The 27,741-nt window shown below is 45.6% G+C and overlaps 1 protein-coding gene across 2 annotated transcripts in view; it reads left to right on the top strand.

Moving 5' to 3' along the window:
* The window catches only part of LOC115099908 (vitamin D3 hydroxylase-associated protein-like), a 106,353-nt gene that overhangs the window by 70,944 nt on the left and 7,668 nt on the right, over positions 1-27,741 (top strand). The window contains exons 2-10 of one of the 2 annotated variants that reach the window (XM_029617899.1): positions 3,758-3,871; positions 9,644-9,787; positions 10,190-10,323; positions 11,734-11,940; positions 12,651-12,691; positions 13,744-13,868; positions 20,054-20,179; positions 21,389-21,486; positions 24,606-24,705. The exons of the other annotated variant lie outside the window; for it this stretch is intronic. Coding sequence (XP_029473759.1) covers positions 3,758-3,871; positions 9,644-9,787; positions 10,190-10,323; positions 11,734-11,940; positions 12,651-12,691; positions 13,744-13,868; positions 20,054-20,179; positions 21,389-21,486; positions 24,606-24,705 — 1,089 coding nt within the window. The remainder of the gene's footprint in view (positions 1-3,757; positions 3,872-9,643; positions 9,788-10,189; positions 10,324-11,733; positions 11,941-12,650; positions 12,692-13,743; positions 13,869-20,053; positions 20,180-21,388; positions 21,487-24,605; positions 24,706-27,741) is intronic. 2 annotated transcript variants of the gene reach the window in all.

Genomic DNA, 27,741 nt, shown 5'->3' with positions numbered 1-27,741 from the left:
AGAAGGGGAGGGGGACGGTCACATAAATATGCATGAGTTGGCTTCTTTACTTTTATACAGCCCTTGAGGGACTTGTGATCGGTTATTAGAGTGAACCTTTGGGCCAGCAGATAGTATTGCAAAGCTTCCACTCTCCATGTACCTCCTTCTTCACTATTGAATATCTGGTCTCTCTGGAGAGTAGTTTTTTGCTTTTATATACTATTGGGTGTTCTCCATCTTCCTTCCTCTCTAGTAGTACCACTCCTAGGCCCACATCTGAGGCATCCATTTGTATGGCAAAAATCTCATCAAAGTCTGGGCTGCTCAGAACTGGAAGATCCTGTCTTTCAGGGTTTGGAATGCCATAGTTGTATTATCTGACCTTTGGACTTTATTGGGAGATGTTTTTCTGAGTGTTTTTCTGAGTGTTCTTGTTAGAAGCTCAGCTATCATGGCAAAATTTGGTATAAACCTCCTTGTTACGGCGGTTACTACCCCAAACCAAATAAGCCTGTTACTTCTATTTCTATGCATATACAGCATAGTTCTCTGCTTCAACGGCAGGGGAGAAGAAAAAACTGATACTTCACGCATATCCAGCATAGCTCCCTGCTTCAACGGCAGGGGAGAAGAAAAAAGGGTTCACACTCACAAAGCGGGGAGTAGCTGGCTTGTTACGGCGGTTACTACCCCAAACCAAATGTGCCTGATACTTCACTTTCGATGCATATCCAGCATGGCTCTCTGCTTCAACAGAATGGGAGAAGAATAAACTGATACCTCAAGCATATCCAGCATAGCTCCCTGCTTCAACGGTAGGGGAGAAGATAAACAACCAATAAGGGCTGTATAACATAATCTGGGTAAAAACAAATAAGCATGGGTGTAGCTTGCTTATTGCGGCGGTTACTACCCCTACTACCCCTAACTTATCAGCTAGATATTCACTTGGATGCAGCTCCATCACTGCTTTCTACATTAATGGTGGGGGTGGAAAGGAAATAGAACCAAGAGCTAAGAGAAACAGATAAGTATGAGAGAAAAAAGTGTGTGAAGCTTGCTGGGTAGACTGGATGGGCCATTTGGTCTTCTTCTGCCGTCATTTCTATGTTTCTATGTTTCTATGTAATAGCCCACTAGACTCAAGAAGGACTTGACTTGTTTCTTGGTTTGTAGGAATCCCACCCTGGCTTGTTGCTTGGTTTGTAGGAATCCCACCCTGGCTATTGTCTTCACCTTTCCAGTTTGTAGATAAATATGTTCCCTGCCTATGAAATACCCATGATACTGGACTTGTTGTCCCCTTAGAACACATTTCTTGGGTTTGTGGTCAAGTGGGCATCTTTCAGTGTTGTTTACTGATTACAGGCGTTGTAGTTAGTAGGATCAGTCATTCCCTAAAGACCACAATGTCATCTAGGTAGGTAGTGGCATATCTTTTGTGGGTTCACAGTAAGCGAGGCACTGAAAGTTAGCAGGAGCACAATGCAGACCACATGGGAGGCCTATGACGTGAAAGATCCCTTCTGGGATAGAGAAGACCATTTTTTCTTTTACAGTCAGGGTCAATGGTACTTGCCAATAACCTTTTGTGAGGTCTAAGACTGAGAGAAATTTGGCCTTCCCTAGTCTTTCAATTAGCTTATTTTATTTATTTATTTATTTATTTCTTTTGTATACCGACATTCGATCGAGATATCACATCGGTTTCCAGATAACAGGTTGAATAGGGCGAGAACTGCCCTATTTTATCAACTCACAGTCTAGGATAGGCATCTACACAAAACTTATCATTGAGTTTTCTTAAATCTATGCAAAAGCAAATAGTCCTGTCTGGTTTTGGAACTAAGACCAGACACTGGCAAACACCAGAGGCTATAAAATTCCTGTATTTGCTCAAGCTGTAGCATCTCTTCAATTTCCTGAAAAATCACTTTCTGTGGAGCTTCCAGGAATCAATATTGTATTTGTTTGATTACGATGCTTGGTTCTGTAATGATGTCATGTTTCATTATTTGGGTTTGCACTGGAGTTTCAGAAGCCACATCCTTATTCTGGTGCACCAGCTGAACAAGATTCTTTTGTCGGCCTTGTGATAGCTGGGCTGCAAACTGGATCTCTGGTCTACCTGATTTAGGGAGTTCAGGCCCAAAGTCCTCTTGAATATCTTCTTGCTGGATCAAATTATAAGACCTGTCTACCCATTTCTTCAGCAGATTAACATGGAGGGGCTGTACATTTTTCTTCTTATTGGGTTTAGAAATCTGATAATTTACGGGTCCAAACTTTTCTTCAATTTCATAGGATCCTTGCCACTTTGCAAGTAATTTTCTTTCTGTCATGGGAAGCAAGCAAACAATTTCAAATGTTCTTGTTACAGTGGATCGATTATAAGGGGTAGCCTGTGAGCTTGGGCTTTTTCCAGATGTTCCTTCATGGCCTTACCCACTTTCCTGAGCCATTCTTGCATTTGGAGGACATAGGCCACAATATTCCTTCCTGAGTCCGGTTGCTCTTCCCAGCTTTCCTGGACCATGTTGAGGATTCCACAGAGCCATCGTCCATACAATATCTCAAATGGGGAGAAGGATGTTGAGTTTTGGGGTACTTCCCAAAAGTCGAAGAGGAGATAGGATAGGAGGCGACCCCAGTCTTTTCCATCAGTGGCCTTTTGAAGTATCTGTTTCAATGTTTTATTGAAATGTTCTACTAACCCCTCTGTTTGGGGATGGTAGACAGATATTCTCTCTTATTAGGCCTTGGACGTGTTTTATCATGGTTGACATAAAGGGGGTTCTTTGATCTGTTGGGATCTCCTTCAGTAAGCCAATTCGTGAGAAGATTTCTACTAATGTGTTTGCTATGGCTGTCACTTTTATGTTCCAGAGAAGAATTTCTTCTGGATAGCGGGTGGCATAGTCCACTATTACTAGAATAAACTGGTAGCCCTGAGATGACTTTTCTAGTGGGTCTTACCATCCTGTCATATGGTGTATCTGTTATGGGTAACAGTATTAATGGGCTACAGGGAACTTTTATTGTGAGGTTAGATGACAGGTAGAGCATGATTTACAAAACTCTTCTACTTGTTTGTAAATGCCTGGTCAATAAAATCAGGTAAAGAGTTATCTTCAGGTCTTGCCATCTGCTACATAAGTCCCAAAACCTGAATTCGGTATGGCTTGAGTATGAATAGCTGTTCCCAAATTTCACCCTCAATCTCCCCATTTGCCATCCTATACAAGGGATCACTTTTTAAGGAGAATGAACTGAGGAGTTGAGTGGGAACCCTTCCTTGGGTTAACTGTCAATCAACTGTACCATTTCTAGGGCCATTTTGAGGTCCTATCTTCCCTTCTGGCTCATCAAAAGGATCTGGGACTCTCTACCAGGTCCCAATTTTCACTATCACTTATCTCCCTTGATTGTGGAAACTGTTTGTGATTAAGGTCAGTCCTTTCTCTTGATTCCCAGAGTTCTTTTGAGGTGGTGACCAGGGGCCCTGCCCACTACTTCTTCTGCAGATGGCGTTATCTTCTTGACTTCTGGGACTTGGGTTGTTCTACAAATAGGTTGGGATCCTCAAAGTGAAAGGGTTGGGGCTCTTGCATGGTTCTCTTGAGTTCCTTTCTAGATGTCTGCCAGAAGGTTTCAAAGCTGGATAAGTCCTTTCCCAAGATGATTTTTTTTTTTGAAACCCTGTTAATTTTGTGGAAATTATATTACAATGTTTCATACACAAATAACACAAGTGACTTGTCTATCTTTTTTTCAGCGTCCTGGAGTAGACTGTGAATTGATCCTCACCCTGTCCCTTCTGGAACTGACTGAGAAGCTGAGGGAAGGTTCTCTGTCCCCAGAGAGTGTCCTCTATACTTATCTGGGAAAGGTGAGGGACACACTTCACAATTTCTTCATGTGACTGGCAAAGTACAATATGATACTACTATTAATGGCTTAAAACATCTTCTGAAAAAAAAAGACAAGCTGTAACTAAGAGTCCACAACATTATCAGGCATTTAAACTGGAGAACGGGGGTGGCAGGAGGCAGCTGGTGAAATGAGCAGGTCACCCCAGCACCGATGCTAACTTTTCTGCTGCCCTGTGTGAACAATTACTGTGCTACCACCCTCCCTCCCCACCGTTCATTCATTCTCTGTCCCAGACTCACCCTGCTCCCGACACCGTCCTATCAGGTGTTCTGCCCTGTGCAATTGCACGGTTTGCACACTCAGTGGCGCCGAGCCTGGTCACCCCTAAGAAATACAGGAAGTGGGACGAGAAAGTAACAAAATCAATCAGTTCAAAAAAGCAGAAAACGTAACTAGGAAGAGCAGCTGGAAAGCTATGATTACAGCTGCTCAGAGTCTGGGCAATAAAATCCTAGACCTGTAGGCCCTAATGGTGGAGGTGGACTTGGACATTGTTGCTGTTATGGAGACCTGATTCACTGATTCTCATGACTGGAATACGGCCATACCGGGCTGTAACTTGTTTAGGAAGGACAGAGGACAGAAAAGGGGGAGGAATAGCTTTTTATGTCTAAAACAATGTCCAAACAACTGAATTGCAAGGAACGTGGGGCAGGGAAGAAACATTATGGACCGTCCTAAAAAAAAAAAAAAGATGGTGCTTCCATTTTTACTGGTGCGATCTACAGGCCACCAACTCAAACAGAAGAACTGGACAGAGATCTGATCGAAGACATCCAAAATGTGGGAAAGAAGAGAGAATTGTTGGAGATTTTAATCTGCCAGATGTGGATTGGAGGATCCCTTCTGTGGAATCTGCAAGAAGTAGAGAGAGAGGGGATGTCCTTCAAGAGGCTTTACTCAAGCAAATGGTAATGGTACCCACGAGGGAGGATGTGATACTCGATCTACTGCTCACCGATGGTGATAATGTCTCTAATGTTGAGATAGGTGCCCACCTGAGCACCAGTGATCATCAGACGGTATGGTTTGACATCGCAAATAGGATACAAAGAAGTTACACTAAGACCCAAGTTTTGAATTTCACAAATATGAACGTTGTCAAAATGGCTGTGTATCTGGAAGAAGAACTGGAAGATTGGGAGAGAATAGGTGAGGTGGAACAACAGTGGACCACATTAAAAGGAGCAATTACAAAGGCAACAAATCTATATGTTAGAAAAATAAACAAAAGTAAGAGAAAAAAAAAGATCTGATAAAATAAAGGTAAAAAGAAGAGCATTCAAACAGTTTAAAGGATCCCAAAAAGGGGAACACAGGGAAGAATACCTGGTGAAACCAAGGGAGACAAAGAAAGAAATCAGGAAACAAGCGGAAGAGAGAATTACCAAAGAGGTAAAGCGAGGAGAGAAAACATTTTTCAGATTCATCAGAGAAAGGAGAAAGGTCCGAAGTGGTAAAGTGAAACTGAAAGTTGATGAGGAGCAATGGGTGGAGAGAGACAAAGAAATGGTGGAAATATTAAACAAATACTTCAGTGTGGTGTTCACTAAACAAGACCTTGCAGAAGGACTGTAAATTGGGACGGGGAAGACGAAACTTCATTTACAGAAGAGTTAGGAAAACTGAAAGCAGAGAAGGCCATGGAGGTCTGTTGAGGGATACTGGGGGAGCTCAGAGAAGTTCTGGCAGATCCGCTGAAAGACTTACTCAATAGATTCCTGGAAACGGGAGGGGTGCTGCGAGACTGGAGATGTGTGGTTGTGGTCCTTCTTCACAAGAGTGGTAGGAGGAAAGGAAACTGGAAATTACAGGCCGGTTAGCCTCACCTCAGTTCTGGGAAAATTAATGGAGACTCCGCTGAAGGAAAGGAGAGTGAAGTATCTCCATCAGGTGGCTTACTGGACCCGAGGCAGCATGCTTTCACCAGGGGAAGGTCCCGTCAGTCAGATCTGATGGATTTTTTTGATTGGGTGATAAGAGAATTGGATCAAGGAAAAGCGCTCAATGTGATCTACTTGGATTTCAGCAAAGCTTTTGATAAGGTCCTGCATAGGAGGCTTGTGAATAAAATGAGAAGCTTTGGAGTGAGCGCCAAGGTGGTGGCGAGGATTACAAACTGGTTGACTGATAGGAGACATCGTGTAATGGTAAATGGAGCCTGCTCTGAAGAGAGAACTATGTTAAGTGGAGGGCCACGGGGATCGGTATTGGGACCGGTTCTGTTCAATATCTTTGTCAGTGACATTGCGGAAGGGATAGAAGGTAAAGTTTGTCTGTTTGCAGATGATACTAAGATCTGCAACAGAGTGGACACACCTGAAGGAGTAGAGAGAATGAAAAGTGATTTAAGAAAGCTTGAATAATTGTCACAGATTTGGCAGCTGGGATTCAGTGCTAAGATGTACAGAGTCCTGCATCTGGGGTGTGGTAATCCGAAAGATGGGGAGTGAAACACTGTTGTGCATGGACCAAGAGAGACCTTGGGCTAATAGTATCTGGGGATCTGAAGATGGCGAAGCAATGTGATAAAGTGATAGTTAAAGCCAGAAGAACGCTGGGCTGCTTAGAGAGAGGAATAACCATCAGGAAAAAGGAGGTGATGATGCCCTTGTACAGATCCTTAGAGAGGCTGCACCTGGGGAACTGTGTTCAGTTCTGGAGACCTCATTTCAAAAAGGATAGAGACAGGATGGAGGTGTTCCAGAAAAGGGCAACCAAAATGGTGTGGTGTCTGCATGAGAAGACCTAAGAGGAGAGGCTGAAGGACCTGAATATGTACAGCCTGGAAGAGAGGAGGTGCAGGGGAGATAGGATATAGACCTTCACATATCTGAAATGTTTTAATGATGTACAAACTTTGAACTTTTTCAGAAAAAAACCAGTAGAACTAGGGGTCAGAGAGAGTGCAGTGGATGCTTGGAATGATCGTCTGAAGAAGGTGGTAAAGAAGAAAACAGTTAATGAAGTCAAAGGGGTATGGGATAATCACTGTGGATCCCTAAAGGTTAGGGGACAGAAATAAGAAGAGGGAAGCTGAGGATAACTTGCTGGTGTGGTGGTTACTGCCCTTAACCAACAATAAGCCTTGATGGTTTTGATGCAACCACAACATTGCTCTCCACTTCAATGGCAGGGGGGAAAAAGTGAATTGGATTCAGAGAACAACCAATGAGGGCCACAACTTTTACAGTCTGGGGAACTGATAAGCATGGGGGTAACCTGCACGGAGCGGCAGTTACTGCCCTTAACAGAAAGCATGGGGGTAACCTGCACGGAGTGGCAGTTACTACCCTTAACAGAAGGCATGGGGGTAACCTGCACGGAGCGGCAGTTACTGCCCTTAACAGAAACATGGGGGTAACCTGCACGGAGGGGTAGTTACTACCCCTTAACAGAAACATAGGGGTAACCTGCACGGAGCGGCAGTTACTACCCTTAACAGAAACATGGGGGTAACCTGCATGGAGGGGTAGTTACTACCCTCAACAGAAACATGGGGGTAACCTGCACGGAGCGGTAGTTACTACCCTTAACAGAAACATGGGGGTAACCTGCACGGAGGGGTAGTTACTACCCCTTAACAGAAACATGGGGGTAACCTGCACGGAGCGGCAGTTACTACCCTTAACAGAAACATGGAGGTAACCTGCACGGAGCAGGTTGCCCTTAAGATGGCGCCGGCCATCCAGTGCTCCTACCATGTGACAGGGGCCGGCCAATGGCACGGATACCCTGTCACATGGTAAGGGCAAAGGGGCATCAGCGCCATTTTTTTTTTTAGAACAGCTGATGCCTGGGAACGGGAAATCTCTCCCCGAGGCCCCCCTGGATCTCTCCCCGAGGCCCCCCTGGACCACCAGGTAATTTTAAAAGGTTTTGGGGGGGTCGGGAGGGGGGGTCGATTTAAAGGGTCAGGTGGGTTTTGTTTTTTTTTTTAGCGGCGCGGGCCTCCCTAAAAAAAAAATTAGCGATGTGAATTGGAATCGGAAACGATTCCAATTCACATATCTTAACGATCAGATTCCCCCCCCCCCAGCCGAATCTGATCGTTAAGACGATCTGGCACACGATTCACATCTCTAGCAGTTACTACCATAATAAGTTTGCTGGGCAGACTGGGTAGGTCATCTGATCCTTTTTTTGCTGTCATTACTATGTTACAATTCAAAATATCTGTGCAAAAAGTGGCCCAAGAACTAAGTCTTATAAATCCCCCCCCCCTACAAAAGGTAAGGGGGGGGTTAGATAGGGCTGGGGGGTGGGATAGATAGGGGAAGGGAGGGGAAGGTGGGGGGACACGGAAGGAAAGTTTCCTCCGAGGCCGCTCCAATTTCGGGCACCTACTTGGACGTTTGAGATACTTGTGAGTACCAGATCTAGTATTGTTCTTCCCCTCATCGGTTTCATCACTATTTGTCTGAGCAGAGCCTCCTGAAGGGTATCCACAATCTCTCTACTTCTTGCAGATTCTGTAGCAGGGATACCCCAATCCACATCAAGCAGATTCAAATCGCCCAGCAACACTTCTCCCTTCCTTCCCACCTGTCGGATGTCTTGAGCCAGATCTCTGTACTGCTCTTCTGTACGATTTGGAGGCCTGTAGATCACTCCCGTGCAAATGGAAATGCCATCATCTTCTTTTAAGCCGGCCCACAGTGCTTCCTCTTTTCCCCATGTCCCCTGCATTTCAGTTACTTGGACTGTCTGTCTGAACAGGTTGTGTAGCCTGGTATTTATTTATTTATTTATTTATTTATTTTTATATACCGATGTTCCTGTAAAGTATACATATCGCACCGGTCTTCAAGGAAGAAACTGTCGCCTCGTTGGCGGTTTACATTGAAACATTTAACAATTAACAATTAACAACAACATGAAGGCGCAAAGAGGAACTTAGTATGGTATGGGTGTTTCCCATTCTTGAAGCTCAATGAACCACGCCTCTATAATCGCAAGAACATCCAAGTCTGCCTCGATTATTATGGGCTGGAAATCTGGAATGCTATTGCCCAGACTACGGGCATTTGTGCTCTCAGCTTGCTGCGCTTCCTGGTCACTTTCTCTGCTCTTCTGTTTAAAAGTGAACTACTGAGCTGATTTTTGTTACTTTCTCCACCTACTTCCTGTTTTGGTTGGGGATGTCATTACAACTTCCTTCTGCCACTCCTGTGGTCTAGTTTAAAAGCCTTTTGACACATGATCTGAATTTCTCACTTAGGATCCTTTTTCCTGCCACGGACAGAGCCTTTTACTGTTCCATACATGGCCCCAGACCCCAATATATCCAAAGCCTTTTGCCTTACACCAGGTTTTGAGCCGTGTAGGAAGTTATCTGTATGGCTTAACCTTTCCTTTCCCTTTCAGTGAACGGGTATCACTTATGAAAAGGCAATAGTCTTCGCCATGTGCCCAGTCTGTTTCCGCAGAGTCTGGAAATCTCTCTGTCTTGCTAGGATGCTGTTTCTAGCAAGGTCGTTGGTCCCCCGGTGGATTACATTGATTTTACAGTCCTTTACATTTATGCCTGCTACTGGTGCACATGGTTTTCCCAAGGAAATACACACACAAGTGCCAACCTCTGCCCACCCCGTTCCCGGCAATGCCTCTGCTCAATCTGGGTATATGTACGCACTGACAGGATATATCAGGTGAGACGTTTCCTCGTGTGAATGACCCATGGAAGTACCTTGGAAAATTACCCTCCTTTCCTTTCTATGTATTTTAGACCTTCGAAGTAAACGAAGAGGTTAACTGTGTGACAGCTTTTCTTCCGGATTGTGGAAGTCATCTTCAAGCAGTGAAAGAGCAGAACAAGGAAGGTCTGCTGTACGGGGTGCCAGTCAGTCTGAAGGAACACATTGGTTATAAGGTAGCAGATGCTGAGCCTTGTCGGCTTTCCATGCATTAAACAACGTAAAATACAAAATGTGTGTTGCAACAACGTTTTTCTCATTTAGACTACGTTTCTGTGACGACCAATATTAGATTTCACTCTAAATTACGTTCTCTACATTGCCAGAGTGCTGATTTTGTTGCAAAGGCAAATGTGCTCGCTGAGTCTGTCTTCCCTGTGCCTGCACATTTTGGAGACAGCAGCCTCTATAAATTGGGAATCTTGTGTCACATAAATGTGTTCGGAGCTACAAAGAGTTTGCGTTCTTTTCTCTCCTGTTAGGGACTTGTCTGGAAGTTTAACGTCTTGGGGTGAAAATACTTGAGATCCACCCTAGGCAGCACTGCAAGTCTGACTTGTCTGTTGTTGCTTTCCTAGGGACAAGCCTCGCCCTGTGGTCTGACATATTTTCTCGGGGTCCCGGAGAAAGAAGACAGTGTAATAGTCCAGGTCCTCAAAAGGCAGGGGGCCGTTCCATTTGTAAAAACCAACGTCTCTCAGTCTACCATCAGGTAACTGTTCTTATTTTAATAACACTCTGTCCACGCGCCTCTGACGCTAGAAGTAACACTTTTACTGATCTGCTTCTTTTGTCTTCTGTCTTTTTAAGACAAACTTTACCTAATTGCATTTTTGGGGGCAATTGAGGGATACTAAGTTACCACCATTGCAGGGATTAGCACAGCTAATTCCTTGCTCCAATAATCAGTGACAAATTTAGGATTTTTGTCACCCCTAGATGGTACTGTAGCGCCCCCCCCCCCCCAGGACAAGGGTCAGCAGAGCAGAAGGTCAAAGACACAGCCTTCTTTACTCTGCTCTCTTAGCTCCAGGCCCATCTTCTCCCTTGGAGAAAAGGAGTTGGACTGGACATCAGAATGGCTTTTATTTGCTACCCGCTGTCTCCTCTGCCTTCATGTCCCCTTTCCTGTTGCCCGCACAGGACAGGAGGGGATGGAGTGGGAAACCGAAAGCCGTTCTCTGCTGAGTGAGCTTCAGCACAAATCTTCAGTGGGCCTTCTGCTCCCCAGAATTCGACTGCTCTGGGCACAGACCTACAGGCCGATGCAATGCCAATGTGCTACAATGTGCATCCTCTCCTGGGCGCTCGATGCAATAGGAAAATAACCCGCCCTGCTACAGAGGACGGGCTAGGGATAAACGGTGCGTCCCTAGCGCGACCATGGCATCGGGCGCCCTGGGGACATGGCTGTGCACAGATTAAGAAAACGGACGCGCGATTGTATGAGCGTCCATTCCCTAACCTGACCGCTTTAAAGATTTTTTTGTTGCTTCTTTAGTTCCTCCTGCTTAGTATCGTAATTACATTAAGTCGGAGGAACCACAGGGAAGCAGTATTTTCTGCTTTTCTGGGCATGGCTTGGGGCGCCTCAAAACGTAACGTCAGCTCCGGGGCTGGTGTTCATTTTTGAGGGTAAAAACGTGTGCGTCCAGTGTGCGGTAAATTTTTACATCTGGTGTACTAGTTAATAGCCGCATCAACGTGCATTTACATGTGATGAATGCTATTAGCTACGCGCTAGTTTGGACATGCGTTTTTGACGTGCTAATCCCGGGATTGCATCGGGCATAAGTCTAACGCATCTAAAATGCGCATCCAACCATGTATTCAGCGGCGCGCTGACCTTAGCGCCCTATATAGCATCGGCCTGCTAGTGTGCCTGTTGGAAAATCCAAGCTTGGCATTAATAGGAAAGCTACCACTTAAATTAAGGACAATGTGATACCCTCTGCACAGGGTTGTACTCTAGCAAAACATAAAAATATATTTCTTCCTTGCATTCTCACACCGAATCCCATGTTTTAAAGGAACTAATCCACAGTATGACACGTTTCCCAGAATTATTGAATAGAGCATGGCCCTCCTTCAAAAAGTGAGCCCTGCCTTTGATCCCATTCAGCTACGACTGCAGCAACTCAATTTTTGGACAAACCTTGAATCCGCTGAATCACAGGAAGACACCGGGCGGCTCCTCGGGAGGAGAGGGGGCTCTGATTGCCGGTGGCGGGAGCATTCTCGGTATTGGATCCGACACCGGAGGGAGCATCCGTCTACCGTCCAGCTTCTGTGGGCTCTGCGGGCTCAAGCCGACGGCATATAGGCTGAGGTAGGTCCCGGGTCACCGGCCATGCTGGGCGTGAAAGGAAAGAGAGCACAGGGAATCTGGGAAAAAATACAAGAAGTGCACTTTGTTAAGCAAAACCTTAGAGAGCCTTGCACATATAAAAAGGAAGCGGTATTGTCTGCTTGCAGGGAAATGTTACAGTGAACTAAAATTATTTAAGAGTGCAAGTTAGTAAAGTTCCAGCAGCCTAAAGTGACACTCGTGTAAATGGTACCATCTATGAAAAATATCTAACTTGTTGAGACGAGCGGAATTTATCAACAAATGCAGCTGGAATTGAGGAGAAAAGATAACAATGCGATCTCATCTGAAATGACGCAATAGGATATGTGAGAAAGGATCTGCTACAGCATGCGTCATCGCTCAGACATGGTTTTAGAATTCCTATCGATGGAATTCAGCGATTGAGTCTACACTGTCGTCATCCACTTGGCGCTATAAGTAGCACTCAAGAAGTAATGGGTAAGGCTTGTAAAAAAAATGGGTAAAATTTTCAATAAGAATAATTCTGCAATTTGAAAACAAATACAGCACAGTATTGCCTACCTTTGAGGAAATCTTGACATGCTCTAGCAGTAAAGGTGTCTTGGCTGAGCCACATGACTAACGCACGTTCATCCAGTTAACCTTGGAATGCCTTGCTTTGCTTTATAACACCAATCCTTGTATTTGTTTATTTCTGTTTTCCACAGTCTGTCTGGAGTAACTGGCCCTATGAGTGGCATGCTGTCAGGTGATTTACCTTTATATTTATCTTGCATGCACTGGTGTTGGTGTGCACAGCTGTAAACATCTGCATTCAGAAACTGTGAGATATAGCCAAGGTATTTGTATTGAATGAGTTCAACTGAGGCTAGTATAACCCTTCCTATGGAGTTACTTACTAGATAGAAGAGTACACAACTCTAACTGCCTGCCCAGGAACCTTCTCGCAGTTATGGATGGCCTTTCTATGTCTGAGCAAAGGATTCTAGACTAGCGAACAGTGGACCTACCTGGAGCTGCTCTCCTGATGCATTGGGTACTGTACTGTATGGATGCCACTGTCTTGATGTATCAACTTTGCATTGGAAATTCATGAACAGGGTCCGCACTCATGAATGGTGAAGAGTTGGGTCTTTTTCCTTGAGACCATGTGCCCATTCACTTTGGAATCGTTCATTATCCATTACTGACTTTTTTATTGTAGTTATGCAGGTAATATGATCTTAGTTTTCCTGCAAAATCGGTATCCCTTAGGGACTGAGATTTAAAATGTTAAGGAGTTTCATCCATTTAAAATAAATAACAAAAAAGAAGCCTGATCCCTTAGCAGCTTCCACACGTTCACTAGAACGCATCGTAAGATTCCTAGCACATAAGGGAATCTCTGGCTTCTCATTTGCATCAACTAGAACTGATTGAGTTTGGCTCTTAATTATAAGTTAAGGGGACAAAGCAATCTCTCTCTCTCTCTCTCTCAAAGTCCTTGATTAACAGGGCAGCAATACCCTACTACTGTCGTCTTTATGAGTGCAACCACCTCTCTGAATTCTGCAGTCAGGGTTAGGACAGAGAAGATGCTGCTCCAACTCTATACTATTACTCAGCAACAAGAATATGGAGAACTTTTAAAGCAATGTTTGGTTTTCATCATGTTGCTTTTTATTATATTTTTCTGGAGAATTTAAAAAAAATAATTTGGAAATATTTCTCAAACCACATTGTTTACTAACAAATGCCTGTGTGATATCATTGTGTTTTGTGGATAATTTACAGCCACGTTATTTTATTTTGTAATCCCAGTGCCAACTATGCTGGGCCCCATGGCGAGGGACGTGGACAGCCTGGTTCTGTGCATGAAGGCGCTCCTGTGTGATCACATGTTCTGCCTGGACCCCACTGTGCCTCCCATCCCCTTCAGAGATGAGGTAAGGAGGCAAAAACAGTAAATCCTGAAGTGCTGCTACTCTTAACGGAAGGCTTGGGGGTAGCCTGCATAGAGCAGCAGTTGCTATTACCTTTAAAATAAAAAAAACTTACTAGGCATACTGGATGGAACATTTTGGTCTTTATCTGCCATCATTTACTATGGGGCCTATATTCGGCCGCTGAGCGGCTCGACTAGTTAGACAGAATCATTTGTCTGGCTAACTAACAAGGTATATTCAGTGGAAAATATACCTAGCTATCCTAAAGTTAGCCACATATATTTATGTGGCTAACTTTAGGATAGCTAGGTATATTTGTATGTACTAAAGTTAGCCACATATATTTATGTGGCTAACTTTAGTACAGGTCAGTGGCACAACCTCCACTCCTCCTGGAAATGCCTCCTGCCCGCCCCCAGCTTTCAATGTTGCCGTTTAGCCATTTAGAGGGATAGCTTTTCAGAAATGAAGAGTAGCAAATCACCTGGACCAGATGGCATACACCCCAGGATTCTTAGAGAACTAAAAAATTAAATTTAAGATCTATTACTAGGGTAGCTAATGTAACCCCAATATTTCAAAAGGACTCCAGGGATTATCTGAGAAACTATAGACTAGTAAGCCTGACTTCAGTACTGGGAAAAATCGTAGAAACTATTCTAAAGAACAAAATCACAGAACATATAGAAAGACGTGGTGTAAAGGAACACAGGCAGCATGGATTTACCCAAGAGAATCTACTTCATTTTTTGATGGGGTTAATAAACAAATGGAAAAAGGTGAAATGGTAGATGTAGTGTACTTGGATTTTCAGAAGGTGTTTGTTGTTATTACATGTGTTTTAGTGGATCCTTGTGTGCTGTGGAGATGACCACGCCCATGGGGAGGAGCCACAGCACTGGGCTAGACTCTTATACACAAAACACCGGAACTGAACTCTTTTATTATACAGCTTGAAGTAGCCACCAGGTGGCAGTGGTGAGTTGTAGTCTCAGGGGCCTCGGCAGAGGGAGCCCTTCTGTCCTAGGTAGGTTCCACAGCAAGGAGTTACTGTGGATGAGACAGATGAGATGTTAGAATACTCACTCGGTGTTAGCTGTTATGGGTGGGATTCCACCAGATAGTTGTCGATGGTACAGGCAGTGAGGCAGGGAGAGCAGGCCTTCGAGGAGCCCTGAATGGCACCTGAAAATAGAACAGAGGGCCCCCGAGGAACAGGTACCCAAGTTAGTAGTAAACCCTGAAGGGCAGAGGGAAAGCTTCCTGCAGGCAGCAGAGAAGCGGCAGAGTAGCACAGAAAGGAACAGTACAAGTCTATTCGAGCCTTTGCCAACTCAAAGAGCTAGCAATCTTGAGAAATAGATATATCCGGATTGGCGTGATGTCAGATGAGGGAACGCCCTCGAGGTTCGCGCCAGTGGGCGTACTTAGTGGGTTACGCGCGCACCCTAGCAGGTACCTGGGAGGAGCAATGGCGTACGGCTGCACCATAGCCGTTCCAAGGACACCAGAAAAGCCGGCTTGATGACGCTGCGGTAGCCATCTTGCCCAGGTAAGCGGGAGGAGCCGAGATAGGGATGCAAAAGCAGAGCGAAGCCGTCGAAGACCGATGGACGCAACAGTGTTTGACAAAGTCCCTTATGAGAAGCTTCTAAGAAAACTAAAAAGTCATGGGATAGGAGGCGATGTCCTTTTGTGGATTGCAAGCTGGTTAAAAGACAGGAAACAGAGAGTAGGATTAAATGGTCAATTTTCTCAGTGGAAAAGGGTAAACAGTGGAGTGCCTCAGGGATCTGTAATTGGATCAGTGCTTTTCAATATATTTATAACTGATCTGGGAAGGAATACGAAGAGTGAGGTTATCAAATTTGCGGATGATACAAAATTATTCAGAGTAGTTAAATCACAAGCGGATTGTGATACATTATAAAAGTACAGAGAAGGGCAATCAAAATGATAAAGAGGATGTAATAGCTTCTCTATGAGGAAAAGCTAAAGAGGTTAGGGCTGTTCAGCTTGGAGAAGAGATTGCTGACAGGGATATGATAGAAGTCTAAAATCATGGAAGGACTTGAACAGGTAAATGTGAATTAGTTATTTACTCTTTTGGATAATACAAGGACTAGAGGGCACTTCATGAAGTTAGCAAATAGCACAATTAAAACAAATCAGAGAAAAACATTTTCACTCAGCACACAATTAAGCTCTGGAATTCAATGTCAGAGGATGTGGTTAAGGTAGTTATTGTTGCTGGTTTTAAAAAAGGTTTGGAGAAGTTATTGGAGGAGAAGTCCATTAACTGCTATAAATCAAGTTGACTTGGGGAATAGCCACTTCTATTACTGGCATTAATAGCATGGGATCTACTTAATGTTTGGGTAATTGCCAGGTACTTGTGACTTGGATTGGCCACTGTTGGAAATAGGATGCTGGGCTTGATGGACCCTCAGTCTGACCCAGTATGGCAACTTCTTATGTTCTTAATCATTCCCTATTTATAAACCTCTATCATATCCCCTCTCAGCCGTCTCTTCTCCAAGCTGAAGAGTTCTAATCTGTTTAGCCATTTCTCATAGGGGAGTGGTTCCATCCACGTTATCATTTTAGTCTCCCTTCTCTGTACCTTTTCCAGTTTTGCTGAATTGTTTATGAGATGGGGTGACCAGAATTGCACACAGTACTCAACATGGGGTCGGTCACACATTACTCAACATGGGGATCACAAATTGCTGGGTTTCTGGACCAAAAGCAGAAAACTCCAGGTCCAGCAGGGCAGTGCCTGCGTGGGCCTGCGCCAGCAAAAAAAGAGGCAGAGCATTGGCTGCACAATCAAGAAGAAACAAAAAGCATCTGTTGGCCTGTGTGGGTAACGTCAGCTGCACGGGCGGGAAGAAGCCAAGAAGAATCCCATTGGCCTGCGTGGCAGGAAGGAGTTCAGGTCGAGCTAGCCAGAGTAGCCAAAGAAAAAGAAGGAGGATTCCTGTTTTCCAAGTGGGGGGAAGAAGAAAGCTGCTGTTGCTATAGGGCTTGAGAAAGGAGATGGAGAATGAGCATAAATGAGTGTGTGTGGGCATATGAGTATGTGTGAGAAAGTGTATGAGTATGTGTGAGAGAGTGTGTGTGTATGAGAGAGAAAGAGAGAGTGTGTGTGTGTATGAGAGAGAAAGAGAGTGTGTGTGTGAGAGAGAGAAAGAGAGTGTGTGTGGCCATGTGTATGTGAGAGAGTATGGATGGCCATACTTGCGTGAGAGAATGAGCATATATGTCTGTGAGAGTGAACATGTTAGTATATGTGTGTGTGTGTGTGTGTGAGAAAGAGGATGTCAGCCCTGAGACCAGCGCCATAGTGTAATGTTGAATGGCACGACATCAGGACTGGTCTGTACTATTTTCTTGTACGGCCACATGTTTGTACGGCCAATCAAGAAGGAATATGCCTGCGATAGAATTGCATGAACTGCCTCCACTACAAGCAAATCCATCTCATGCATATTCATTGTTGATATTCTGAAAACATGGCCTGTTTGTGGCTCTTGAGGGCTGGAGATGGCCACCCCTGCACTATAACAAATCTCTATGATAATGGAGGATGTAATCGATCAAATTGACAAACCAAAGAGAAACAAAGAACCAGAACAGTATGGCATCCATCCACCCCAGAGTCCTCTAAGATCTCATACATGAAACTGTAAACCTGTTTACTAGTAATAACCTATCCTTAAAAACAGGTGCTCAAACCTGTTCGTGGCCTTCCCCTCCAGTCAATTGGGTTTTCGGGATATCTCAAATGAATATGCATGAGATGTATTTGCATGCACTAAGATTCCTATGTATGTAGGTATTTCTCATGCATTTTCATTGGGGATATCCTGAACACCCAAATAGTGTGCGTGTGTGTCTGTGTGTGCGTGTGCTTGTGTGTCTGTGTGTGTGTGTTGGGGGGGAGGGGTCGGGGGGTCCGAGGACCAATTTCAGCCCCTCTGTTTTAAAACATCCACTGTACCTGAAGACTGGAGGGTGGCCAATAGATCTTTAAAAAGGGCTCCAGGGGTGTCTGGTAAACCTGACATCAGTGCCAGGAAAAATGGTAGAAGTTCAAGTTATTCTTAAAAACACATTTAGATATATATGGCTTAATGCAAAAGAGTCAACGTGGTTTTGGCAAAGGGAAGTCTTATTTTACAAATCTATTAGGATATCCTCTGTTTTATTTTCCATTCCTTTCCTAAAAATACTTAACATTCTGTTTGCTTTTTGACGATTGCCATTCGCTGGCCAGGGATTTAGAAACATAGAAACATGATGGCAGAAAAGGACTGATAGCCCATCCAGTCTGCCCATATGTCAAATTAATTTAGCTTTATGATTCCCATCACTTCCTCAGAGATCCCCTGTATTTATCCCAGGCTTTCTGGAATTCAGATACTGCTTCTGTCTCCACCACTTCCACTGAGAGGCCGTTTCACGCATCCACCATGCGCTCTGTAAAGAAATATTTCCTAAGATTACTCCTGGGTCTATCCCCTTTCAGCCTCATCCTATGACCCCTAGTTCTAGAGCCTCCTTTCCATTGAAAGCAGCTCACCCCCTGTGCATGGAAACCTTGGAGAGATTTGAATGTCTTTATCCTATCTCCCCTATCTTGTCTTTTCTCTAGGGGTGCACATGCTTGGATCTTTAAGTCTGTCCTCCTATGCTTTAGAACAAAGACCACTGACCATTTTAGCAGCCTCCCTCTGGCCTGACTCCATCCTGTTTATATCCTATTGAAGGTGGGGTCTCCAGAACTGTACTCAGTATCCCACGTGAGGTCTCACCAGGGACCTATACAGGGGCAATATCTCCTCCCTATTCTGCTGACCCTTCCTCTCCCTGTGCAGCCGAGCATCTTTCTGGCTTTTACCCTCGCTTTATCCACCTGTTTGGGCGCCTTAAGATCATCAGATTCTGTCACCCCTAGATCCCGCTCTTCCTTTGTGCTTAGAAGAATTTCACCTCCAGTACTGCACCTCTCCCTCTGGCTTTTGCATCCTAAATGCATTGCTCTGCATTTTTTTAGAATTGAATCTTAGCTGCCGGACCTTAGAACCATTCCTTGAGCTTCGCTAGATCCTTCCTCATGTTTTCCACTTCTTCCTGGCTGTCTGCCTTGTTACAGATTTTGGTATCATCGGCAAAAAGAAAGTATTGTCCACAATCACTGCACAATCCTTTTCCTAGAACCTTTATTTTCAGTTTTTCTTTTATTTTGCCTGGGAATTTCAATGTTAGAACAAAAGAAGAAATCAGTAGAGAAATGACTTTTGCACTGATTTTTCTCCTGTGTGTTAATACCACTGACATCCTTTCATATAATATTGAACTTCCCAGGCAAAATGAAATCAAAACTAAAAATGAAGGTCCCTACTAATATAAAACTCAGCATCATGTACCTATCATTGAAATTCTTCTTCCCTGTATGCATCACTTTGCGCTTATCCACATTAAACTAATCTGCCGTTTGGATGCCCAGGCCCACGGTCTCCCAAGGTCCTCTTGCAATGCCTCACAATCGGCTCATGGATAATTCTGTGTCATCTGTGAATGAGATCACCTCACGTACCACTTCCCTTTCCAGATCATTGACAAAGATATTGAAAAAGCACCCGGTCCCGGTACAGAGCCCTGCAGCACTCGTCCAGTGAGAAAGGACCATAAGTACATAAGATCTGCCAATGGTTCATCAAGCCCGGTATCTGTCGAGACCACCCATAGGGTCTGCAACATCATTCTCAAAACAAAAAATACTCGTAAAATAAGAGCTGGTGTGCCCAGGCTGGCGGCGATGCTGCAGGTCTCATGTGCCACAGCCTTGCAAAGGAACTTAATCCCAGATCTCCTTTAGATACAAAGCTTTTTTTTTTTTTTTCACTTTTTCTGGTCTGCCTGGTTGTGTTCGGCACTTTCAATGACCTGCTTTAATCTGGCTTGCTGCTTTCTACCTGCCACTTCATGCCCCTTCTTTTATTTTAATCTATTTTTACTTTCTGTATTTGATTTTCGTTTTGTTAAAAAAAGGATCGACAAAAAATAAGGAACTTATGATGTTTGCTTTGAAAATGTGCATGTGGCTTGCTTTGTGGGGATGGCAGGAGGTGCGTGAAGGCTGGGAAGCCGCCTCAGTCAGTGACTCCTCCCCTCTGCAGCTCTACTCCAGGTCCGGACCCCTGAAGATCGGATATTATGGCACGGACAGCTTTTTCCTCCCACCCCCCAGCATGAGGCGAGCTTTCCAAGAAACCAAGGAGCTCCTGGAGGAGGCAGGGCACAAGGTACGTTGTGAAAATTAAGGACCTGAATTTACACTCGGTACCATTAGAGTCCCACTGTATGTTAACAGGTTTCCAGCACGGATTCTCTGCTTGCCCTTCCTACTGTTAGCTCCCTCGTGTCTTATTTTATTTATTTATTTATTAATTTTCTATAGCGATGTTGGTGTATACCTTCACACCCGTTTACAGTGTTTCTTAAATAAAATAAAACATAAAATACAATTTTTCATAATAAAACAAAATACCATACAATTTAAACCAATCATAAAGAAACCGTCTATCATATAAAACCTTAAAATAAATACTTCTTGTCTTGTCAGCAGTCTCCTCGTTTCCTGTCTAAATCCACGGCTGACCACCGTGGCCAGGCATCTAGGAGGGCCTAATCCACTGCTGCTTCTTCACCAGCCCACCAGGCCCGGATTTAGGTGGAGGCCACAGAGGCAATAGCCTAGGGCGCCAACATCTGGAGATGCCAAATAGCCAGTCCAATTCAAAGGGGCACTGCCACGGCACTCTGGGAGGAGACTTCACCCAGTAACTGATCTCCAGGGTCTCCCCCCTCCCCAGTCCTGCCTAATGGGTGACCAAATCCTAAATCTGGCCCTGCCAACCAGGTCAGGTCGCTGAGGGCACCCGGCTCCTGGTCAGCGAAGCACTCTCCAGTGAACCTCTGAGCTGGCCGCCCTGTTTTATCAGCTTTAATGAGGTAGCCCTGGGTGCTGAGAGCAGGATGGAGCTGGTTAAATCTTAACCCCCCTCAGACAGTTTCAGGGGCAGGTAATTCTGGTTCATGGAAAGAGCGAGTTTGCTCCTGTGTGTGTCTTCACTCACTGCTCACATACATATCCCATATTCCTAGGGACTCTCTCCCTGCCCAGGTGTGCAATGCACAGTAAACGAGGAGAAGCGTTTAAGAAGGCACTTAAAACCTACCTATTTAAGGGAGCCATTGAAATAAGTGGCTAATCTGCAGTGCAGAAGCGCTAAGAAGCAGCAGTCTGACATCTTTCTGCAGCCACTTCTGTTTATATAATCATTTGCATAGGTCTGGCTGGTTTTTAATTACTATGTGTGTGCTGCCGTCTGCAGGGCGCGGCCAAGAAATATTGTTAAATAAATAAAACACTTTTTTTTTTGTTTCTTTGTTTGAACCAATATTTGCTTGAAGACGTCTGATCGCTAATGTTTGCTTTTGGAACCTTACAGCTCGTATCGTTCGTTCCCCCTCGCGTTGATTACGCCTTAAACGAACTTTTCATCAAAGGCATCTTTGCAGACGGAGGCTCAGCTTTACTGGAAAAGTTGTGAGTTAAAGCCTTAAATTAAGATAGGAGGTCGTTCACTACTCGAGCCTTCGTGGGTTGGGATAACTTTCTTCATGAGCTCTTTCTCTCCTGGCATTTTGGCACTGTGACCCTCTGTGGGCAGCTCCCTGGGGGGGGGGGGGGGGGGGGGTTTTGCTGTATTCTCTTCCCTCTGTTTCTTTAGTGCATCCACTGCAGTGATGGGTGGGGGGGTGGGGGTCAGGCACCACAGCCCCCTCCGAGGTGCATGGGCATGGACCCAGACTCTGGCTGCTAGGAGTCGCTGAAGAGCATTGGCTGAGAACCCGGCCTCTCATAAGCCATACTGGGTCAGACCTGAGGGTCCATCGAGCCCGGGGTCCTGTTTCCAGCAGTGGCCGCTCCAGGTCACCCCAAACATTATTCAGGTTCCACCTCCGCCTGCTCCCGCCCCAGCCAACCCGGGGAGCAGATACCCGGACAATATTCCCATTCATTCTTTGGGGGGTGCACCTCTGCCAGGTGCCTAAATTTTGTAAGTGAGAAATAGATGGGAGGTTCTCCTCCCCTCCCCCTGGCTCAGTGGGGAGTGGGTATATTGTCCCCCGTCCCCCCCAGCACCCACACATATCCTATTCTTGCAGTATAAAACACTTGATGAGCAGCTTTACCCAAAGAAGCAAACATGGGAACGTGAACTTCTCTGAGTAAGGAGAGATGGGCACTAACCCCACATTTAATTATGGGCAATCTCTCTCGGCCATTTTCTTAACAGAAGTGAGATCATTGTTATGAGAAAATCTGCATAGGGGAGGAAGTGACGTCATCGGGCTGAATGGCTGCCTGAAAAGGGAGCTCCTCCGCAAGCCGATTAAAGCTGCTTCTTCTGGGCACATCTGCGAGCCTTAAACGCTGCTACGACGACGCAAGAGACCGATAACACGATCAGGATGACCTCGAAAAAGAAACCGATTGATTTTCAGTGCTTCTCATGCCGTAAGGGAGGAGCGCACGGGAAAGACCACGAGGCAGGAGAGCAAGATGGCGAGGCCGAGACTGCGATGGACGGCGCGGTGCATGATGGCGCAGCGCCCCTGTGTGCGGATGAAGTCCCGACCAGAAAGGAATTTAGAGAATGGTTTGGGGCACTGAGGAAGGACTTAAAATCTTATAAAAAAGAAATTGCGGCGATAATCGGTGATTTCCAGGAAGAGCTCTCCTCCGTGGGAAGAAGGGTCGACGATATCGATATGAGAATGGATGTCCAGGAAGAGACATCCAAACAACAGAACGAGGTATTGGCAGACCTGCAGGAAGAAAACTCGGTCATGAAAGCTAAATTAGCGGACCTGGAAAACAGGGCCCGCGGGGGAAATCTCAGGTTCTGGGGTTTCCCGGAAAAACCAGAAAATTCTGATTGCACGGTGCTCATTCAGCGTTTCAGCTTATTTTTACTGCACTCTACAACAGAGCACCAAGATGTAATACAGGACAGTATTAAATTAGATCGTGCACATAGAGCCCTCCGGGCAGCAGGCACCAATCAGACACGTGATATTACTGTCTGCTATCATGACTATGCTATGAAGGAAAAGATCGCAAACATCGCCAGGAAACAAACGAGATGGTCCTGGGAGGACCAAGAAATATCAGTATATGCTGACTTATCTCAGGCTACCTTAATGAATCGGCAAGAATTAAGAGAAGCTGCAGCATTCCTAAGAAGGGAAAACATCAAATACAGATGGTTGCATCCGTTCGGGCCTACAGTACACCGGGGAGGGGGTATCCGCCTGCATTCTAACAGCAGCCGAGGCGGCCATACAACTTAAAGAGCGAGGTTTCTCACCAACAAGCTCACAACCGGCTGGAAACTAAAAAGTTCCCTGTCAAGAATCAGCCCCCCCAGATGGCAAAGGGCTGGAACCAGAAATAGCCGATTGAAGAGAAATTCAGATTCCCGGAGGCCCCGGGAGGCTGCTGCCTGAGAACCTGGCGCAAGCCCAATAAGATCCACAACTTCTCCACGGAACCGTATTTGCATACCGGATTTACCGCGAAAGTTTTCTTGTTGTTGACTCTCAACTTTGCTACTGATATAATAATAATGGCATTTTCTGAGGGGATAGAAGTACATCAGCCCACCCGGATTCTTACTATAACTGGCGGCTTGCTGGAGCATACAGCTCTTGATTTATATATTCCTCCTGGAAAGGGACTATTAGAAGTACCTCTGAGGTTTTTAAAGATGGACCTGATGGGACAGAAGCCTCCGTTTTTGTTCCTGGCATGGCAAACCTCATCGATTTCTTTGTAGCAGGCTCTCGTTTCCTCTTCTGTTACCGATCAGCTGCTTCCAATCAGGAGCTCTTTTCTCTCGCCACCTACCAAAACATTGCACGCCCTCCAGAAAGAGAGCGGCTCTCTTACACTTTCTGGGAATATCGTGCTCCGCGCTCTCCCGCTCAATGCATTGCACAGGATCCTTCAGATGGCGGCCAGGGGGATGCAAACCTCCCCAGAGAGAGAAAACTGTGGGCTTGACCACATCCATCGCAGTTAAGAATGCTCCGTAAGAGATCGATGTGGGACAAGCTTCAGAAGCCTTTTACCCTTGTAAAATGGCCATTTGCCTCCTGTGTGCCGCACCGTGGGCACTTTCACCCGGACTGAGCGGAGTTGCTCCCGGGGCAGTGTGAGGCTGGGGGAGGCAAGGACACGCGGAGTTTTACATTCTCACAGAAAAAGCGGGTGCGGATCTCTGCGGGGACTCTTTCCCTGGGCCCTTGCCATTTGAGAACTGGTGCAAAATCTTCAGGGGAAAAGTATCCACAGCTTTTGCATCCAAACACACGGTTTTCAGGATTGCCCCAATCAAATATACTGTATATTAATTTACCAAACCTGATTACTACTGATAACTGTGTAGGAGGAGAATAACCCCCCCCCCCCCCCCCCCCCCCATATTCAGACTGGCTAAGGAAGGGCAGAGGGAATGGACAGAGCACATCAAACAAACTCGAGCAGCACTAACTTCTAGGCAGGGCCCTGTGCATCGTTCAAACTCAAACCGGTCTTTATCTTGTAAGGTAAAGCAGAAGCATCTGTACATGTGGGACTTATCCTCTGTTCCCTTCTAGTGATGTGGACGTCGTGGATTCAAGCTTGAAGCAGCAGGTCTTTCTGTATAAACTTCCGCGTTTGGTCAAGAGGATTCTGGCTTTTTTCCTGAAACCGGTGGTAAGTTCAATGTTTTGCCCTCTCTTTTCTGACCCTGGTTACACCCCACTGTGGGCCCCCCCCCCCCCCCCCCCCATCACAGCTCTCCAGCCTTCTTCTTTCCCAGGGAGACTCCCTTTTATTGTGCTGGAAAAAAAAAAATCAGTTGCATTTTACCTCGTCACGTCTAAAACTCTGGCAGTCCAATGCATTTCCTTCTTTCAGCAAATCTGTCAGATCTTGGTGTGCACAGGTTGGAGTTTTTGACATGACAGAATGTCTCCCAGTTGGAGGATAGATAGAACCTCTGCCTGCGCCCACCTGACTTCTCTCTATCTCTTTGCTGATAGCTTTCTGCTTTATCGAGTCTCTGCACACTGTCACTGCTATATACAGACAATCATGAGTAATAAAGGACAAAACCTTCTCCCGGATGCTTGAGTTGAGGATGGCCACAGTCATAGACGCATCTTTACTATTTTTTGTGAGACTTACAGTATTTGACAATCCTAGGAGAAGCAATGGGCCTACAACCCCCATGCAGGCTGCAGTGCACGCTATAGGATTTGGGGGATTTCTCTATTCTTGCAGAAGAGGTTCAAAGGTCCGGGTGAAGGCCGCACGCTGTGCTATTGCATCCTTCATTACTGGCCAGCGAAAATGCAAATTCCCGGGCCTTCATGACCTGCATTGCTGTTGGCCACAGTTCCTTGAATAAATGCAACTGTGGGCAAGCATCGTTTTACGTAAAAGCAAAGCAGGCAAACCACTCACAGCAAAATCGATCGGGGGAAAAATAACACAGCAACGGTACGGCCTGAGACCTCAAAACAGAAGGGGGTATTCCACAGGGTAAAAAGTAAAGTTGAGGAAACATATTCCAGATAATTTATTAGAAAGGATCCCTAGGCATTAAAAGCCCTGAACCTCCAAGGCTTACAGGGTTCTCTCACTGGGGCTTCCTTAATACAGCTTTGTGTTACTCCCAATTCTCTCTTTGTTTTACCAACATATAAAAAAAATCACAAGGGCACTGCAAAATATAAACCACATTCAATGATTTACAACTGGAAAACGACCTAAGAAAATATTTGTTCTTTGTGACCGGATGCAAGAAAACCTTAAGCCATCCACACCCCCCCTGAAAACAACAGCTGCCCCCCCTCACCCCTTAAAAGTACGTGAGTGAAAGAAAGAAAGCCAGGGCCAGAGTCTCCCGAGGAAGCGCAGCAGAACACAAAGAGTTAATGGCTGTCTGGGCGTGCGGCACCAGCAGATACTCCCCAACCGCAGCAGCAAGCAGGAAACCAAGGAACTACAACTCAAGAAGCCGTTTCTATCACAAAGTACCCCAAAATGAACTACAATCAACACCAACTAATCACAAAGAATCCATGACAAGCAAGGACCAAGACACTACAAGGCAGACAAGGAGCCTGCTGCACCTAAACCGTCTCTTAATCATTTCCTTGCAGACTGTCTCCGAGTCGCACACTGGATGTTAGAATTAGCCCACTGTTGTTACACATGCACACTGCTGTTACGGTCCAGGCAGCTGCGTAGCCTCCCCCCATCAGGGGACCCCAGCGCAACCTGCTCGGAACCCTGCTGTGCCTGGGCTCTGCCTGTCCTACAGCCTCCGCGCCACCAGAGGACCTCCATGAGCTCCCGACCCTGCCTGGCCAAGCTCCTCCCTCCTGCCCACAACCCAGCCAGACTCATGCCCTGCTTAAACCTCTCTGTTCTTCCCCTCAGTGCTGCGGCATCGAGTGCTATTCTGCTCCTTGCTCTCGCCACCTCTGCCTTGCAGCCTTCTAAGGCCTTTCCTGTGTTCCAGTTCCAAGCTTACCTGCATCCAGTTCCACCCTTACTACACTCAGTTCCAGTTCCATGCTTACCTGCATCCAGTTCCACCCTTACTACACTCAGTTCCAGTTCCATGCTTACCTGCATCCAGTTCCAGTGTTCCAGTTCCATGCTTACCTGCATCCAGTTCCACCCTTTCCTACACTCAGTTCGTGTTCCAGTTCCACCCTTACCTACACTCAGTTCCTGTGTTCCAGTTCCACCCTTACCTACACTCAGTTCCAGTGTTCCAGTTCCACGCTTACCTACACTCAGTTCCTGTGTTCCAGTTCCACCCTTACCTACACTCAGTTCCAGTGTTCCAGTTCCATGCTTACCTGCTTCCAGTTCCACCCTTACACTCAGTTCCAGTGTTCCAGTTCCACCCTTACCTACACTCAGTTCCTGTGTTCCAGTTCCACGCTTACCTACACTCAGTTCCTGTGTTCCAGTTCCACGCTTACCTACACTCAGTTCCAGTGTTCCAGTTCCACCCTTACCTACACTCAGTTCCAGTGTTCCAGTTCCACGCTTACCTACACTCAGTTCCTGTGTTCCAGTTCCACGCTTACCTACACTCAGTTCCAGTGTTCCAGTTCCACCCTTACCTACACTCAGTTCCAGTGTTCCAGTTCCACGCTTACCTACACTCAGTTCCTGTGTTCCAGTTCCACGCTTACCTACACTCAGTTCCAGTGTTCCAGTTCCACCCTTACACTCAGTTCCAGTGTTCCAGTTCCACCCTTACACTCAGTTCCAGTGTTCCAGTTCCATGCTTACCTGCTTCCAGTTCCACCCCTACCTGCACTCAGTTCCAGTGTTCCTAAGTTTACCTTTACCTCCACGCAGCTTCAGTGTACCTGAACCGCAGTCCAGCCTGCACCTGTTCCTTGTTCCAGCCTCACTAGATCACCCACACCTAAACCATTTTGATTACATTTAGAATAAAAACCGGTATATAAAACATTTTTAAATAAAAACAAATAAATATTTCCAGCCTTGCTATCCTGCGCCACTCCTGGAGGTGGATTCCACAACATCCCCTGTACAACTGTCCTCAAAACAACTGCAACACATTTAAGCCATGTGCATGTCAAGACTTATTTGCCCTGTTATCCATTTTGAAGTGACTGACCAGCCACGAAAGGCAGGATAGAAAACGAAATAAAAAATTAAGTCAGTCTTCATTTCTTGAGGGCATAGGAGTGAATT

The sequence above is a fragment of the Rhinatrema bivittatum genome, chromosome 10 (genome assembly GCF_901001135.1).
Source record: "Rhinatrema bivittatum chromosome 10, aRhiBiv1.1, whole genome shotgun sequence".
Taxonomy (NCBI): Eukaryota; Metazoa; Chordata; class Amphibia; order Gymnophiona; family Rhinatrematidae; genus Rhinatrema; species Rhinatrema bivittatum.
The sequence above is the reverse complement of the archived record's forward strand: the minus strand, read 5'-3'. Positions and strand labels throughout refer to the sequence as shown.